This window comes from Ascidia mentula, chromosome 7, assembly GCF_947561715.1.
Source record: "Ascidia mentula chromosome 7, kaAscMent1.1, whole genome shotgun sequence".
Classification (NCBI taxonomy): Eukaryota; Metazoa; Chordata; class Ascidiacea; order Phlebobranchia; family Ascidiidae; genus Ascidia; species Ascidia mentula.
In genome coordinates this window covers 68,402-81,918 of record NC_138572.1, presented here as the reverse complement: position 1 = coordinate 81,918, position 13,517 = coordinate 68,402, and the positions used below count along the sequence as shown (strand labels likewise).

The window sequence follows — 13,517 nt, the reverse complement described above, 5'->3', positions numbered from 1 at the left end:
GCCCGGTTCCAGCTATAAATAACCTGATATTAATCAGAATTAGAAATCGTTGAGTTTGCATGGCGCGCTTGAACTGGGAATCGAACCCTTAACCTGCAAACTTCACACGTTGGTTATCAACGTGAATTCTTATAGTTGATTTTAAACCAACATAAAATCAACTGATGAATCTAAAGAACTTTGCTATTAATAGCAGACAATGGAACTTTCATACGTCATAATGCACGCGATCTCGTGTTGATGCGTCATGAGTCACATGCGAAACATTTACAAGGGAAAGCCCCGTTATTTTATTATGGTTTTTATAAAATTTATTTGAAGACCGAAATCGTCTTAAACTAACTTTTTAGTCTATCATAAACTTTTAACATTTTTGTTCAACAAGAAATTTACTCTTGAATTACTTGTTTTTACTGCTATAGTTTTTTTTTCACTCCGTTTCATGCGTGACGTCATGGTAAATGTTTCCCTTCCATTTGTGAAGAAGTTGTTCTGTTGGAAGGGAGGGTTTGGCATTTACACAAGTTTGTTAGGAGTAGCTCCTGAATCGGCAATTTTCAGGTATTTTGTTTCATTAAATTTATTTGAATCTAAATCGTTATTTGATTTCTTTGAGATATATAAATTATAAACACTACGTTGTTGTTAAGTTCGCATAAATTTTATTTAAACAAAGCGTTATCAAACGTTTTATTAAATTTACAAAAAAATCGTTTTTTTGTAGCTAATAGTTTGGATTAAAACTACTAAACACGTCTTAGCTGTACAGAGTAAAACTGACAAACATACAAAATAATTGTTTAAAACTGAAAAGTTCATTTTATATTATTTTATAGGATTTTAGGTTAATCTCAATAAGTTACTGCAAAAAAAAACATTTAACATTTCATGTAAGGAGCTGTGTTGACACTTAGGTTTTACCCTAAGGAATGTGAACATTTGGTTTGAATATTTAAATAATTCATTACATCTATATCAGAAAGGGGTGCCTAAAGTAGTTTGTGGTCATTTGTAGGGACATAGACAGAGAAAAGGTTAAGAATCACAATTATTTGGGAACTAACCAAAAAACATAAATCTTATTTATAAATCATAGTTATTTTCAATTGTATTTTTGTTTTTGACATCTTTTATTTGACAGCATAGAACTTTAAACTCAAAGCAGCAAAATGTCTGGTTTCATGAAATTGTTTGGTGGCACAAAAGAAAAAGCCCCAAATTCTCAGGAAGCAATTCAGAAACTTCGCGAGACAACAGAAATGTTGCAAAAGAAATCGGATTTTTTAGAAAAGAAAATTGAGAACGAAGTAAAAGCAGCAAAAAATTATGGAACAAAAAACAAAAGAAGTGAGAAAAGAATTGTTATGTGACAATGTAATGTGCACCTAGGTTTAAAAAAAATACATGTTTTCTTGATATTTTGGGAAATTCTGGAATACTTAGCCTCTCTCTTTATACTCATGGGCCCCATGGTCACAACTGTTACCACTCCTATAAAGGATTAGTGCAACAAGCTTTTAACTTGCATTGTGTACAAGGGAGATTAGTGAAGGTATTTTGTGCACCATATGTTAGTTGCTTCTACACTGGACTGCACCCAGATTAAAGCAACACTGGATGTGTTAGCTTTAATCTGGGTGCAAGGAAAACTTCTCAGGGATTTTAACATAGATTAACTGACCTTTCGTGGCGTGTAATGCCGCATTCAAATTATTGATTGGTTTAATTTCAAGTCCACAGATAATTTCACATGCTAATGATAATTTATGTAACTCAACACAAAATATTCAACAAAATGTATATTTAGTGGCGATCAGCGCCCTCAAGAGGAAGAAGCGATACGAGAAACAACTCCAAAATATTGACGGAACTTTATCAACTGTCGAGTTTCAACTTGAAGCTTTACAAAACGCACAATCCAACAAACAAGTCCTTGATACAATGAAGACTGGAGCACAAGCTTTGAAGAAAGCTCATGGAAATCTGTAAGCAGTAGTTTTCATTTTTATTGCTTAGAATAGATTAGTTTTAATTCCAAAATAGTTCATAAATCCATGATGCTCTTAATATATGGTGTCAGTAAATTTTGGCAAGTTTTCTGCCTAATTCTAAACCTTTATGATGAAATCTTTTTGTTAAGATCTCCTGATGATGTCCATGATCTGATGGACGATATTCAGGATCAACAAGAAGTTTCGGATGAAATCACAAACGCACTTGCAACTGGACTCGGACAGAATGAGGACATTGATGAGGTAATTCATCTGGATACTAATTGTATTCTCTGGCATTCGTATACGAGATGAAAAAACTGTGTTAGTAAAGACTTTGTAATATCAGTCATCCCAATGACATGATATGGTCTACACTAGTATTTAATAAGTACCCCATTAAAATATTGAACCAAAATGTTTGAAAGTAAAACATAATGTTGAGTCAAAATGTGTTCAGGATGAGCTGATGGCTGAGCTTGAAGAGTTGGAGCAAGAGGAATTCGATGAAGACATTCTTAAAATACCAACCGATGAATTACCAGATGTACCAACCACTGCACTACCTTCTAAACCAGGTAAACTGCATTCAAAAAACTTTTTTATATCCATCCTGGTCTGAATTTATGTTTTCCCACTTAATATTTTGCCTGAGATATAAATGTTTTTGTTTTCTTTGCAGCCAAAAAACAACAAGAGGAAGATGATGAACTTGCGGAACTACAAATGTGGGCTTCATAATACCACTAAAATCCACTATTTACCACTTGTTCACTGAACATTTAGCTCCACATTTCACTAAACAATATTTGGAAATTTGTTGAATATTTCAAAACGACAAAAACACATGATTTCGGAATTAATTTCTGAACACTTTAAATAATGCATGGTAGAAATCATAGCATGGAGTTTTTATTCTTTACAAACTGTTTTTTTTCGTCGACCAATGTTGACATTTGTGTCACTTTTGGTACTCTGTGTGTTTTGTCCAAGCGTACCATAAGCATTGTAAAATGCACTTTTTATGTACATAGAGCGATTCCAGTAAATTCTTTACATCAAACATGGCTGCCTGTATGTCAGTTGCAAATACTTAAGACGGATGTTAGTAAGTTATAACATTATTTTAAATTTCCTTTTGTCTGCCTCAACGCATACAAATTCCCAGTATCACCTTTTATTGACAAGATTAATTTTTTTACATGATTTAATATTGGACACTCCTAACCCTTCGCATTTTTTCTTTCTTCTTGTTGAAATGTTTTTTGCTACTTTTTGTATTTTCCTCTTTATCTCTGCCTTTTGAAAAAGTTTTTACTTGTTCTGGTTTGAAGAATTCTGCCTCAATTCCTTTCACTTCTTTCTCAACGTGTTTATTGAGTCTGTTGATTCTTGCTACAACCGACTCCATTTCATTAGACACCGAGACGTCGTCAGCAAGTTTCTTTAACACAATGTCAACTTTAGACACGGTCCAATCTCTATACATGTTCTCATCAACACCGGGTGGCGCCTTACTACACAGTAACTTTCCATTGACATAATCTTTGAGAATAATCCTGGATGAACGGGCATTGTCTGGCTGTCCATGTGATGTCATGAAGCCTCGTAACAATGCATGTGCATTAAGAATCTCAGCTGAAGTTGGAGGTCTGTTTGGGTTTTCCCCCTCACGTGGTTTTTGTATATTTACACCGTAAGTGACCTCGATTACTTTGCGGGGAATTCTACAACTCAGCAAATTCATGGGTGAGATATGATCCCTCATTTGGTCGATGGGTAGAATCCCACTCAGAACCATTTCCTCCTTGCTTGACACAAAACTTGGAAAAACAAGACCAGGACAATCACAGAGACAAAGCTCCTCATCAATATGCAGGGTCTGGAAGTGTTTGGTTCTTCCTGGAGTGGCTGATACTGCTGTACGCTTTGTTCCCATCAATGTATTAACTGATGAACTTTTACCAACATTTGGGTATCCGACCATTCCAATCACTTTTTTCTCCTTTGAAACTAAACCCTTAAAGTAGTCAATGAGTTGTCCCCTTGTTAGCAAGTGTTCGTCGTCTCCAACCTCCATCGGTTCTTGATCGTTATTATCAAGCTTTTCATTCTCCAATACAGCTGACCAGAAAACTGCAGTAACTTTTAAATTTTCAAAATACTCCTTCCAAGCTTGTCGTTGTCGTGGTGATAAGAGGTCAGCCTTGTTGACAAGAATCACATTTTGCTTTTTCGGATCAACTTCTTTCACGTAAGTTTCAAGATCTGTACATCTAAACAATACAGGCAGATTATTTTGCTTTCACCAAGCATAATTTGATCGACAAAATATTCTCTGAAGATGTTAACCTGAATAGGAGAGGGTCCCTTGCATCGACAATTTGCGCGACCACATCACTGCGTTCGATCACTCGCCAAAGTTGACGCCAGAAGTCCAGATTTTTCTCATACGGCGTAATTAAAAGATCTTCACCCTCTTGAAGCTAAAAACAGATTAACTCCATTTAAAAAAAAGCATAAAAATGGTAGGTTCCAAACTTTATATATGAAAGTAGATTTAAAATCACACAAACCCCAGCCAATTTCCTTCTCCAAGTGAGGAAAGATTCACGTTCATTTTTGTCCAGTTCATCTTTGGTCATTTGTTGATTCCATTCTGGCCTTCGTGGAATTTGGAGAAGATGTTTAAATTCATCCTGGGATGCCTGGATTTTATTTTCTTCAGCTTTGCTTAAAATTCCTGAAGACCAGATGAGATTTTTTTACAAACGCACAACATTGACGTTGTTTGTCACTTGTCGAATTTCATCTTGGTGCAATATTACCTCTGGTTTTACAGTCAATGAATTTTATATTCAGGAAAAGATCAAAGTGGTATATAAATTTTTTGCAAACCTTTCTGATTAGAATCGACAAAGCGGACATTCAAACGTTCTGCAGTGAATTCCGTTCCAGCAAGTTGGGCGGTTGCCAAAAAGTCGTCCAGTGAATTAAGTTCTGTGACAGATTGTAAATTATCAACCTCAGCATTTTCAGCCGCCAACTCAGCAACGTGCAAGTGATTCGTCGTTGATTTTTTCCCAAACCTGTCTTTGATTATAGCTTTGCCCAAACCTGGAGCTTGGTGTTTTTTTCTAGGCATTTTATTTTATTTCGAAACAAACTTTTCAGAGGAAAAACATGTTTCCACCAGGTGATGAAGGCGTATGCACTGATGCATGACGGTGTGCAGAAAAAAATTAAATCAAGGAAATTTGATTTTTCTAAGGAGCGACGAAATCGTTTTTAATTTAAACTTTTAAAATCATTGAATAAAGGATAATTTTCATTTTTTGTCGAACGCTGGTATAACTCGTTTTCAAAAAACTAATTGAAAATTGCTCAAATACAAATCAGGTTGAAGGACTAAAAACTCCACCTCTGGCAAAAAGTTTTGAAGTTCGTATTCGTTTTTTTTTCTGATATAATAATAATTGCAATTATAAGGTGGAAAAAAACTAAACTATTTTCCTTTTGGTCCTGTTGTGTTGCGACCTATGTTCATGATATGCGTAAATGTCCATTGTCCATGTTTACGTATACGTAACAATAAGGTATGTTTGAATCAAATGCATTTTTTTCTCCCGCTGATAACAAAAACCTAAAAATAATTTTATTGTTTCTGTGTTGTTGATTAGGGGCGCGTTTTTGGCGACCTTATATACAAGCTGGAATGGAAAAATTCAAGGGCAAAGGCAGGTCATTAAGGAAGATTTCTCATATTACGAATCGGTCAAGTTTAAATTGAAAATTGATGTCTGGACTGGCGTGGAGGTGCGACCAGCATTGTTGCACTGGCTTTTATTGTGTGTGCGTGAATTTTATTTGTTCTTTATTTCCATAGGATATTGGATTGACGAGGAAACTGTATGTTATCTTTCTACTATCACGATTATTGACTGCAACACAACTATACGTCACACAAACGTCCCACTGTCAGTGAACAAGTTTTGGTATAAGTAGTTTGGGCGAAGGAAGAATGGCAACATTTGTTGTCGAGCAGGTTTTTTTTCTTCAATTTAGTCAGGATTATTTTCCCTGACATTTTGTTTCTTGCTCTCTTTTGTTTTCCGGCATTTTTATGTTGAAGGGCCTTTGTTTACTTTGCGTTTTTTTGTTTAGCGCGGTTTCGAAAATTTGTTGTCGGTTCCGTCAAAATGAAGTTTAGTTTCACTGGAGCGTGACGAGATATGAATTGGTGGAGAAATGACGTAGTTGTGACGTTCGCAGCGTGGATGGATAAAAATGTGGGGGTTGTTTCTTTTTATCTGCAGTGAATCATGGAACCCAAATATTTTGCTTTACAAATATTTCAAGCGACCAATCACTGACGATTAAAATAAACATACCAGGAACAAAAGCTGGTGGGTTGTGTAACGTATGTATGTTCGGGTCGGCAAAAACTCAACATCGGATCTCGTTATTACGCTGTATTCGCAAATAGGAAAAACAGGAAAAGAATAAAGTGGTATTTTTTTACATGGTTGTTGGCAACAATGTTACAGAAATCCGGAAATTCGATGAAATTGACCTCCAGGAGTTATCGACAACCATACGTCACCTAGGAATTAAGGTTGTTTTAATCAAAATTGTCGTTTATCATATCTCACGTTTAATTATTCATGTTTAAAAGTCATGCAGAAGAAGACGCGACCGAAAGGGGAAACAGGAAAAGTGGTTTTTGCTCTTTTACGTAATTGTCGTTTACAAAATGTTTCATGGTCTGAGTTTACAAATTTTAACTTTTTATGTTGAGGGGCGGCGTGAAGGCAAAGGGTTGCAAGCGTTAAATCCAGCTGGAGTTAAACCAATAACCAAAACAAAATGGTGGACTCGTGATTTTATGTTGTAATTATTCTATTACGAATTATTGTTAAATGCCGATTATGACGTGACATTGGAACACCCGCCTCACTCGCAACCAACATGGACCCCTGACACGATAAGTTGTTAAACGAAATTATAATGACGAATACTTACATACGTTATTACCTCGTTTACGTGTCAGTAATAGGACGATTTATCGTGTGACGTAAGAGTGAAAGGGAACAGCCTGTTTTCCCTGCCCTGCATGGGGGGCACGGGTTTCTCTACTGGATTAGATGAAATCCATTGCAGGGTGGGTTGGCACCTTGACGCAGTGCAGTGGCTTTACACACTTAGACCAACCCGAAGAACCAATCCACCCGGTCCCCTTCAAGCAAAACCAGTGTGTTGCGTTGTTACCTTCCCATCGCTGTGACGTCACTCCTTTCTCACCCACAGCGTTTCTTTCACTTATCAGACGGTCTCACGTTGTTGTTTTGTGAGCAGGATTCGAACTTATCCAGTGTACGGAAACGAGGTTATGTGTGGATCGAGGTTATGTGTGGATCGAGGTTATGTGTGGAACGAGGTTATGTGTGGAACGAGGTTATGTGTGGAACGAGGTTATGTGTGGAACGAGGTTATGTGTGGAACGAGGTTATGTGTTCCACACATATGGTTATGAAAGTATTTTTTGCTTTACATCCGACCCGGAACCCTCTGCCACTGACGTCACACATCCTCGACCTATATGTAAGAGATATGACGTCACAATAGAAGAATTTGTTTATATCTTGATGGTGTTTTTTAACTAATTGATTTTCAGCTTTCTTTAGTGAAACGAAACTGGTTGCCCCGGAAATCTGTCCAACTTCACAAAAAAACGATTTCCTATTCGGAGATTTCAATGGTGACTCAGTTACTGACGTTATGTGTGGATCCGCTGACGGTGGAAACTTGTACGTTGTAATTCGGCGTCAAATCAATTTTCTCAATTTAAAATTTCTCCAGAAATGTTGCCTTTAATTCCTACCAAGGATTAACTCTTGGTTCTGAGTTTGAAGCCTCGACTCAAGATTGCGGAAAGTCCAGGAAAGTTTCTGCAGATTTTGATGGTGATGGTTACGAGGACGTTTTGTGCGAAGATGGAAGGTGACGCAACAATGCTTCATTGTGACGTTCATTGATTACAAACATATCAGAACATGATCGTATGTTGCAGTAAGATGGGTGTGAAGCTACAAAGGAGCGGACAATATCATTCAGGTTACGACTTTACATCCAATTTCTGCCTGGGACTCAACGACCAAATGTTTTTTGTTTTTTTTTAATAACATTTCTTTTATTTTACACAAATACGCTACCACAATTCACACATAAGAAGTAGAGCGAAAGGGAGCAGAGCGAAAAGTTAAAAAAAAACATGACAAATTACGTTGAGTACTTCAGACAGTATGCGACCATTTAATTTTATGCAAATATAAAGTATTTCTTTTTTTTGCTACGTAAAATTCACAGTCACGTAGATTGTTCAAGAAAAGCACAAATTTCGTTAAGGTCGGGTTCGTTTCCGCGTATTTGCCACTGTAAATCACATATCTGGCACATAACAACGCACAATTTAAAAAAAGTTTACTTGGCAAATCAGAATGCATTCCAAAAAGTTTTTCCGCATCTGTTAAATTTAGATTTTGTCGTATTCTAGCGCTTAAACATAAAATAACATCTTCCCAGTATACAATGACAATGGGGCACGAACAAAAAAGATGACACACAGTTTCCACCTGCTTCTTGCAAAAAACGCACATGTTACTATCTATTTTCCCAAAAGAATGTAATAGCTTGTTGGTTGTAACGGCATTGAGATTTCATTTAATTTTTTAATTTGGTTTCTATGGTCGATTTGTAGACATGCTTATAAACAAGGGGCCATGGGGTATCTTCCCCTAACCTTTTGTCCCAGATATCTTGTGCTTTTGGTTTATGAGAGGCTTTATGTTTCAGAAGGGAATATATGACTTTTGTTTTGTTCAAGGCATGCAACGTCTGAATTAAAGTTTTGACATGGGAATTGTGCGGTGGGACACACTCCATATCCCACTCGGGGGGAATTTCGAGACAAGCTTAATAAATTGCACGAAATCCTGATTATTGGGCGTTAAGCCGTAATTTTTTGCAATCGTATCATATGCAAGATACTCTCCATTTGTGTTAAGTATGTCTATTTGAAATAAAATTCCCGCTTTAATACATGCATCCATGAACCCTGGTTTTGCATGGTATTTTACTTGGGCATTGAACCATAATGGACGATTGTTCGATTGTAAGCCTAGCATTTTAAAAAGGTTTTTGCAAGCTCCTACGGTGGCTCGTAGGGATCGTAAGGGTAAAATTCGCTTTAACCGTGAAGACTCAACTTTTGCATTTCCATTTAAAATTACCTCCAACCAATTTTCGTTGCAAAACGGCTTTTCTATCACCTTCCAAGTTTCATTAACCTTGTCATCGTGGAGTTTTCTAAACCATTTTCAGTTTAGCGCAAGGAGGTAGTTTTCAATAACAATCACGCTGAGTCCGCCTTCGTTACATCCAAACATATTGTCTCTCTTTTAACTCTTTCCCACTTCGACCCCCAAACAAATTTAAATATTGGTCGCTTGATTTTTGAAATAAGGTCGTTGGTTAAGATTATCGGTAATACGCTGAATTTATTCGTTAAAATTGGAATTACCAGAGATTTAATAATTATTGTCTTTCCGAGTAGTGTCCAAGCCTCTTGACGACCAGAGATTTAAAACCACTTGGATTTGTTTAAGAGTGGGATTAAAGTTCCTGTTTACCATAACATTGTTGTCATTTGTTTTGATTGGTATTTCTACCCCAAGATATTTTATTGCATTCTCGATCGGGTCATGACAAACCTTCATTTGCCATAGGTTTAAAAACGTTCATTTCTTTTTGAACCTATGAAAAAGGCGACGGACTTATTCATGTTTAATTTGCACCCTGACAATTCTCCAAACTCTTCTATTACTTTAAATACCTTATGAAAGTCGTCCTCATCTCCCTTTAAAAAAACGATCGTATCATCTGCAAACATTGAGACTTTAAATTCGTGTTGATTAATTGGAATGCCTTGAAAGTTGGCGTTTTTAAGTGCGCTCGCAAGACATTCTATGCATAAAACAAAAAGAGAAAGTGAATCTCCTACTCCACGTTTAATTGCGAACTCCGGCGACAAGTGGTTGTTGTTTACTAAAATACCGGTCGGTTTCCTGTGAAGGCATTTGATCCAGGATAAAATTTTATTGCCAAACCCAAATATTTTAAGCACTTCGTAGATGAAGTCCCAGCTTATGGCATCAAATGCCTTGTATATGTCCAAGGACCGTATCGCACCAGGGATATTACGAAAATCTGCGAAATCGATTACGTTGAACAAAAGGCGAATGTACGTACCTATATTTCTACCGGGTATAAAACCGTTTTGACAGGGAGAAATTAGTTGGTTCAAAACCGATTTTAATCGCGTGTTTGTGACTTTGGAGGCAATTTTATAATCTACGTTCAGTAGTGTTATCGGCCTGTAACTTGCCGGTAGGAGAGAGTCTTTTCCAGGTTTTGGTATTAATGTTACCACCCCCTGCGCTTGCGTGTTAGAGAGCGCTCCAGTTGCCGTTGTATATTTCCAAGCTGCCATAAACATGTTTTTTAAGTTACTCCAAAAGGTTTGTCACAAATTACGTGGTTACACATCAAGTTACGTTGTATTGTGACGTCATAGTTGATTGTGATGTGTGAGATACTGTACAGTGGTAACGGAATCATTATTAAAAAAGTGAGCAGACTGTCAACAGCTTATTCTGCAGCAGTAAAGCCAGTTTCAAAAACACGCCAATTAAACTAACCCGACAGCGTCGCCCAAGAAAAACAGTCTAGGGTCAGACGCGACATCTGGGGGCTCGTCCGGGATCACTTATTTTTTTGGCGTTAGTTTATCGAACTGAAGTCTTTGTGCAAATGCAAAATGGACAGGCTGGCGGAGTTGGGAAAGCAAATGGGGCTTACTGGAGAGACGTTAATCAAGTTTATCAACGAACAGCAAGCGCTTGAGCGTGAAGAACGACGTCTGGCGCGTGAAGAAGAACAACGTCGAATAGAGGCTGAACTGGAATTAAAACGACTTGAATTGCAACTTGCCCAAACCAGAAACGGTGGTCTGGACGTTGCTGCAAGTCGGACGAAAACACCAAAGTTGCCTTTGTTTGTTGATGGAAAAGACGAGCTCGATAGTTATTTATTGCGCTTTGAACGGTTTGCGGCTAACAGCAAGTGGGACAAATCAGAGTGGGCGACCTCGCTGAGTGCGTTGCTAACCGGAAGGGCGCTGGAGGTATACTCGAGATTGTCCGATCAAGACGCCGTGGATTACGATCAACTTAAACGGGCACTTTTGCTTCGTTACGATCTAACCGAGGAGGGTTATCGGGTCAAGTTTCGCGAGTCAAAACCAGAGTCTGGAGAAAGCCCTGTACAGTTTGTCGTTCGTCTTGGAGGCTACCTTGACAAGTGGGTGAAAAGTTAAAACCATACAACTGAATGGGAAAGTGCCAGGCAGTTGTTTGTCAAAGAACAGTTTCTTAAAGCTTGTTCCAAGGAAACAGCGACTTATCTTAAAGAGCAGGCGCCCAAGTCCCTGGATGATTTAACGGCCTTAGCGGAGCACTTTTTGTCTGCACACGGAAAAGAAATGTCCAATGATGACAAAAACTTTATGCGAGAGGGCGATCGAGACATGCGTGATTTCTGCACGCATTGCAAACGCCAAGGTCACACGGTAAAGGACTGTCCGCGTAAGCAAGTTGATAGCAGAACGCCTAGACGGTGTTTCATATGTGACAAGACAGGTCACTTTGCTAAGAACTGTACTTCGCGGCCAACAAATGTTTTAGGGTCTTTGGCTATGGAGGCGAAAGCAGCGTCTCTGCCAATCACAAAAGATTTTGTGGGAAAGCACCCTGTTATGGTTTTGCGTGACACTGGATGCACCGGTGTGCTGGTAAATAAAAGGTTTGTCGACCCCAAGGATATCGTCGAAAGGCAAGGATCTGTTACGCTTGCACCACGCAAAACCAGGGTTCATGGATGCATGTATTAAAGCGGGAATTTTATTTCAAATAGACATACTTAACACAAATGGAGAGAATCTTGCATATAATACGATTGCAAAAAATTACGGCTTAACGCCAAATAATCAGGATTTCGTGGAATTTATTAAGCATGTCTTGAAATTTCCCCCAGAGTGGGATATGGAGTGTGTCCCACCGCACAATTCCCATGTCAATACCATAATTCAGACGTTGCATGCCCGGAACTAAACAAAAGACATATATTCCCTTCTGAAACATAAAGCCTCTCATAAACCAAAAGCACAAGATATCTGGGACAAAAGGTTAGGGGAAGATACCCCATGGCCCCTTGTTTATAAGCATGTCTACAAATCAACCATAGAAACCAAATTAAGAAGCTTCCAAATTAAATTAAATCTCAATGCCGTTACAACCAACAAGCTATTACATTCTTTTGGGAAAATAGATAGCAACATGTGCGTTTTTTGCAAGAAGCAGGTGGAAACTGTGTGTCACTCCCCTTGTTTACAGTTCTCTGACAAATGTCACATGACTTACAATACCTCCTTACGTCACCGGCAATAAGCCCCATTTGCTTTCCCAACTCCGCCAGCCTGTCCATTTCGCATTTGCACAAAGACTTCAGTTCGATAAACTAACGCCAAAAAAATAAGTGATCCCGGACGAGCCCCCAGCTCGGGTTCATGGATGCGTATAATAAGATCACTACTAACTTTTATTGGCCTGGAATTGCCGGTGACGTAAGGAGGTATTGTAAGTCATGTGACATTTGTCAGAGAACTGTGAACAAGGGGAGTGCCATGAAAGCACCCCTGCAAGCGACGCCATTGATAGACACGCCCTTCAGGAGAGTCGCGGTGGATATTATTGGTCCAATTCACCCAGTAAGCGACGATGGACATCGATACATACTCACGTTAGTGGATTATGCGACCAGATATCCCGAAGCCGTAGCGTTGAAATCAATTACAACGGAGTCCGTCGCCGAAGCACTTGTAGACATGTATAGTCGTCTTGGCATACCTGATGAGGTTCTTAGCGACCTCGGTACACAGTTTGTATCTGAGAGCATGAAAGAGGTAGAACGACTCCTCATGGTCAAACACTTGGCTACGACCCCATACCACCCAATGTGTAATGGTCTGGTTGAAAAATTCAATGGTACCTTGAAACGGATGTTGAAAAGGCTTTGTTGCGATCAGCCAAAACAGTGGAACCGTTACATTAATCCACTGCTTTTCGCCTACCGCGAAGTACCACAGGAGGCGACGGGGTTTTCCCCATTCGAGTTACTCTATGGAAGAACGGTTCGGGGTCCAATGGCAATCATGAGGGAGATATGGACAAACCCCGACACGCCGTCCGATATTAAGTCGAGCTATCAGTACGTGGTCGACTTAAGGAATCGGATCGCAAACACCTTGCAGTTAGCCAAAGAAGAACTGTCAAAATCACACAGTCGGTACAAACAGTACTTTGACAGGAAAACCAAACCGCGGAGATTTAAAGAAGGCGATAAAGTTCTTCT

The 13,517-nt window shown here is 38.6% G+C and overlaps 3 protein-coding genes and 1 pseudogene across 3 annotated transcripts; 3 read left to right on the top strand and 1 right to left on the bottom strand.

The window, feature by feature from the left end:
• Window positions 1-469: 469 nt before the first annotated feature.
• LOC145909275 (charged multivesicular body protein 4b-like) lies at window positions 470-3,054 on the top strand. The gene is made up of 6 exons (XM_082996633.1): window positions 470-561; window positions 1,142-1,347; window positions 1,808-1,985; window positions 2,141-2,255; window positions 2,452-2,569; window positions 2,674-3,054. Exons 2-6 carry the CDS (start codon window positions 1,170-1,172, stop codon window positions 2,730-2,732), a joined length of 648 nt encoding a protein of 215 aa, XP_082852759.1. The 5' UTR covers window positions 470-561; window positions 1,142-1,169; the 3' UTR covers window positions 2,733-3,054.
• A 121-nt stretch (window positions 3,055-3,175) lies between these two features.
• Window positions 3,176-5,192, bottom strand: LOC145909274 (large subunit GTPase 1 homolog). Its single transcript, XM_082996632.1, has 4 exons — window positions 4,890-5,192; window positions 4,568-4,734; window positions 4,344-4,477; window positions 3,176-4,267 (listed from the first exon to the last, which is right to left on the bottom strand). The coding sequence occupies exons 1-4, from the start codon at window positions 5,134-5,136 to the stop codon at window positions 3,199-3,201; spliced, it is 1,617 nt and encodes a 538-aa protein (XP_082852758.1). The 5' UTR covers window positions 5,137-5,192; the 3' UTR covers window positions 3,176-3,198.
• A 1,912-nt stretch (window positions 5,193-7,104) lies between these two features.
• Window positions 7,105-8,170, top strand: LOC145908815 (uncharacterized). The gene is made up of 5 exons (XM_082996140.1): window positions 7,105-7,156; window positions 7,347-7,592; window positions 7,666-7,798; window positions 7,851-7,991; window positions 8,062-8,170. Exons 1-5 carry the CDS (start codon window positions 7,105-7,107, stop codon window positions 8,168-8,170), a joined length of 681 nt encoding a protein of 226 aa, XP_082852266.1.
• A 2,696-nt stretch (window positions 8,171-10,866) lies between these two features.
• On the top strand, window positions 10,867-11,997 carry LOC145908814 (uncharacterized; annotated as a pseudogene).
• The last annotated feature ends 1,520 nt before the right edge of the window (window positions 11,998-13,517 follow it).

What these genes read in the sequence shown, in the direction of transcription:
- LOC145909275 (XM_082996633.1), top strand. Translation starts at nt 1,170, where the DNA reads ATGTCTGGTTTCATGAAATTGTTTGGTGGCACAAAAGAAAAAGCCCCA. An exon ending in TGGAACAAAAAACAAAAGAA is followed by an intron (nt 1,348 to 1,807) that starts GTGAGAAAAGAA and finishes ATGTATATTTAG; the next exon opens with TGGCGATCAGCGCCCTCAAG. An exon ending in TGCACTACCTTCTAAACCAG is followed by an intron (nt 2,570 to 2,673) that starts GTAAACTGCATT and finishes TTTTCTTTGCAG; the next exon opens with CCAAAAAACAACAAGAGGAA.
- LOC145909274 (XM_082996632.1), bottom strand. Translation starts at nt 5,136, where the DNA reads ATGCCTAGAAAAAAACACCAAGCTCCAGGTTTGGGCAAAGCTATAATC. An exon ending in TGTCGATTCTAATCAGAAAG is followed by an intron (nt 4,735 to 4,889) that starts GTTTGCAAAAAA and finishes TCTGGTCTTCAG; the next exon opens with GAATTTTAAGCAAAGCTGAA. An exon ending in AGGGACCCTCTCCTATTCAG is followed by an intron (nt 4,268 to 4,343) that starts GTTAACATCTTC and finishes TGTATTGTTTAG; the next exon opens with ATGTACAGATCTTGAAACTT.
- LOC145908815 (XM_082996140.1), top strand. Translation starts at nt 7,105, where the DNA reads ATGGGGGGCACGGGTTTCTCTACTGGATTAGATGAAATCCATTGCAGG. An exon ending in TGAAATCCATTGCAGGGTGG is followed by an intron (nt 7,157 to 7,346) that starts GTTGGCACCTTG and finishes TTTTGTGAGCAG; the next exon opens with GATTCGAACTTATCCAGTGT. An exon ending in CACACATCCTCGACCTATAT is followed by an intron (nt 7,593 to 7,665) that starts GTAAGAGATATG and finishes ATTGATTTTCAG; the next exon opens with CTTTCTTTAGTGAAACGAAA.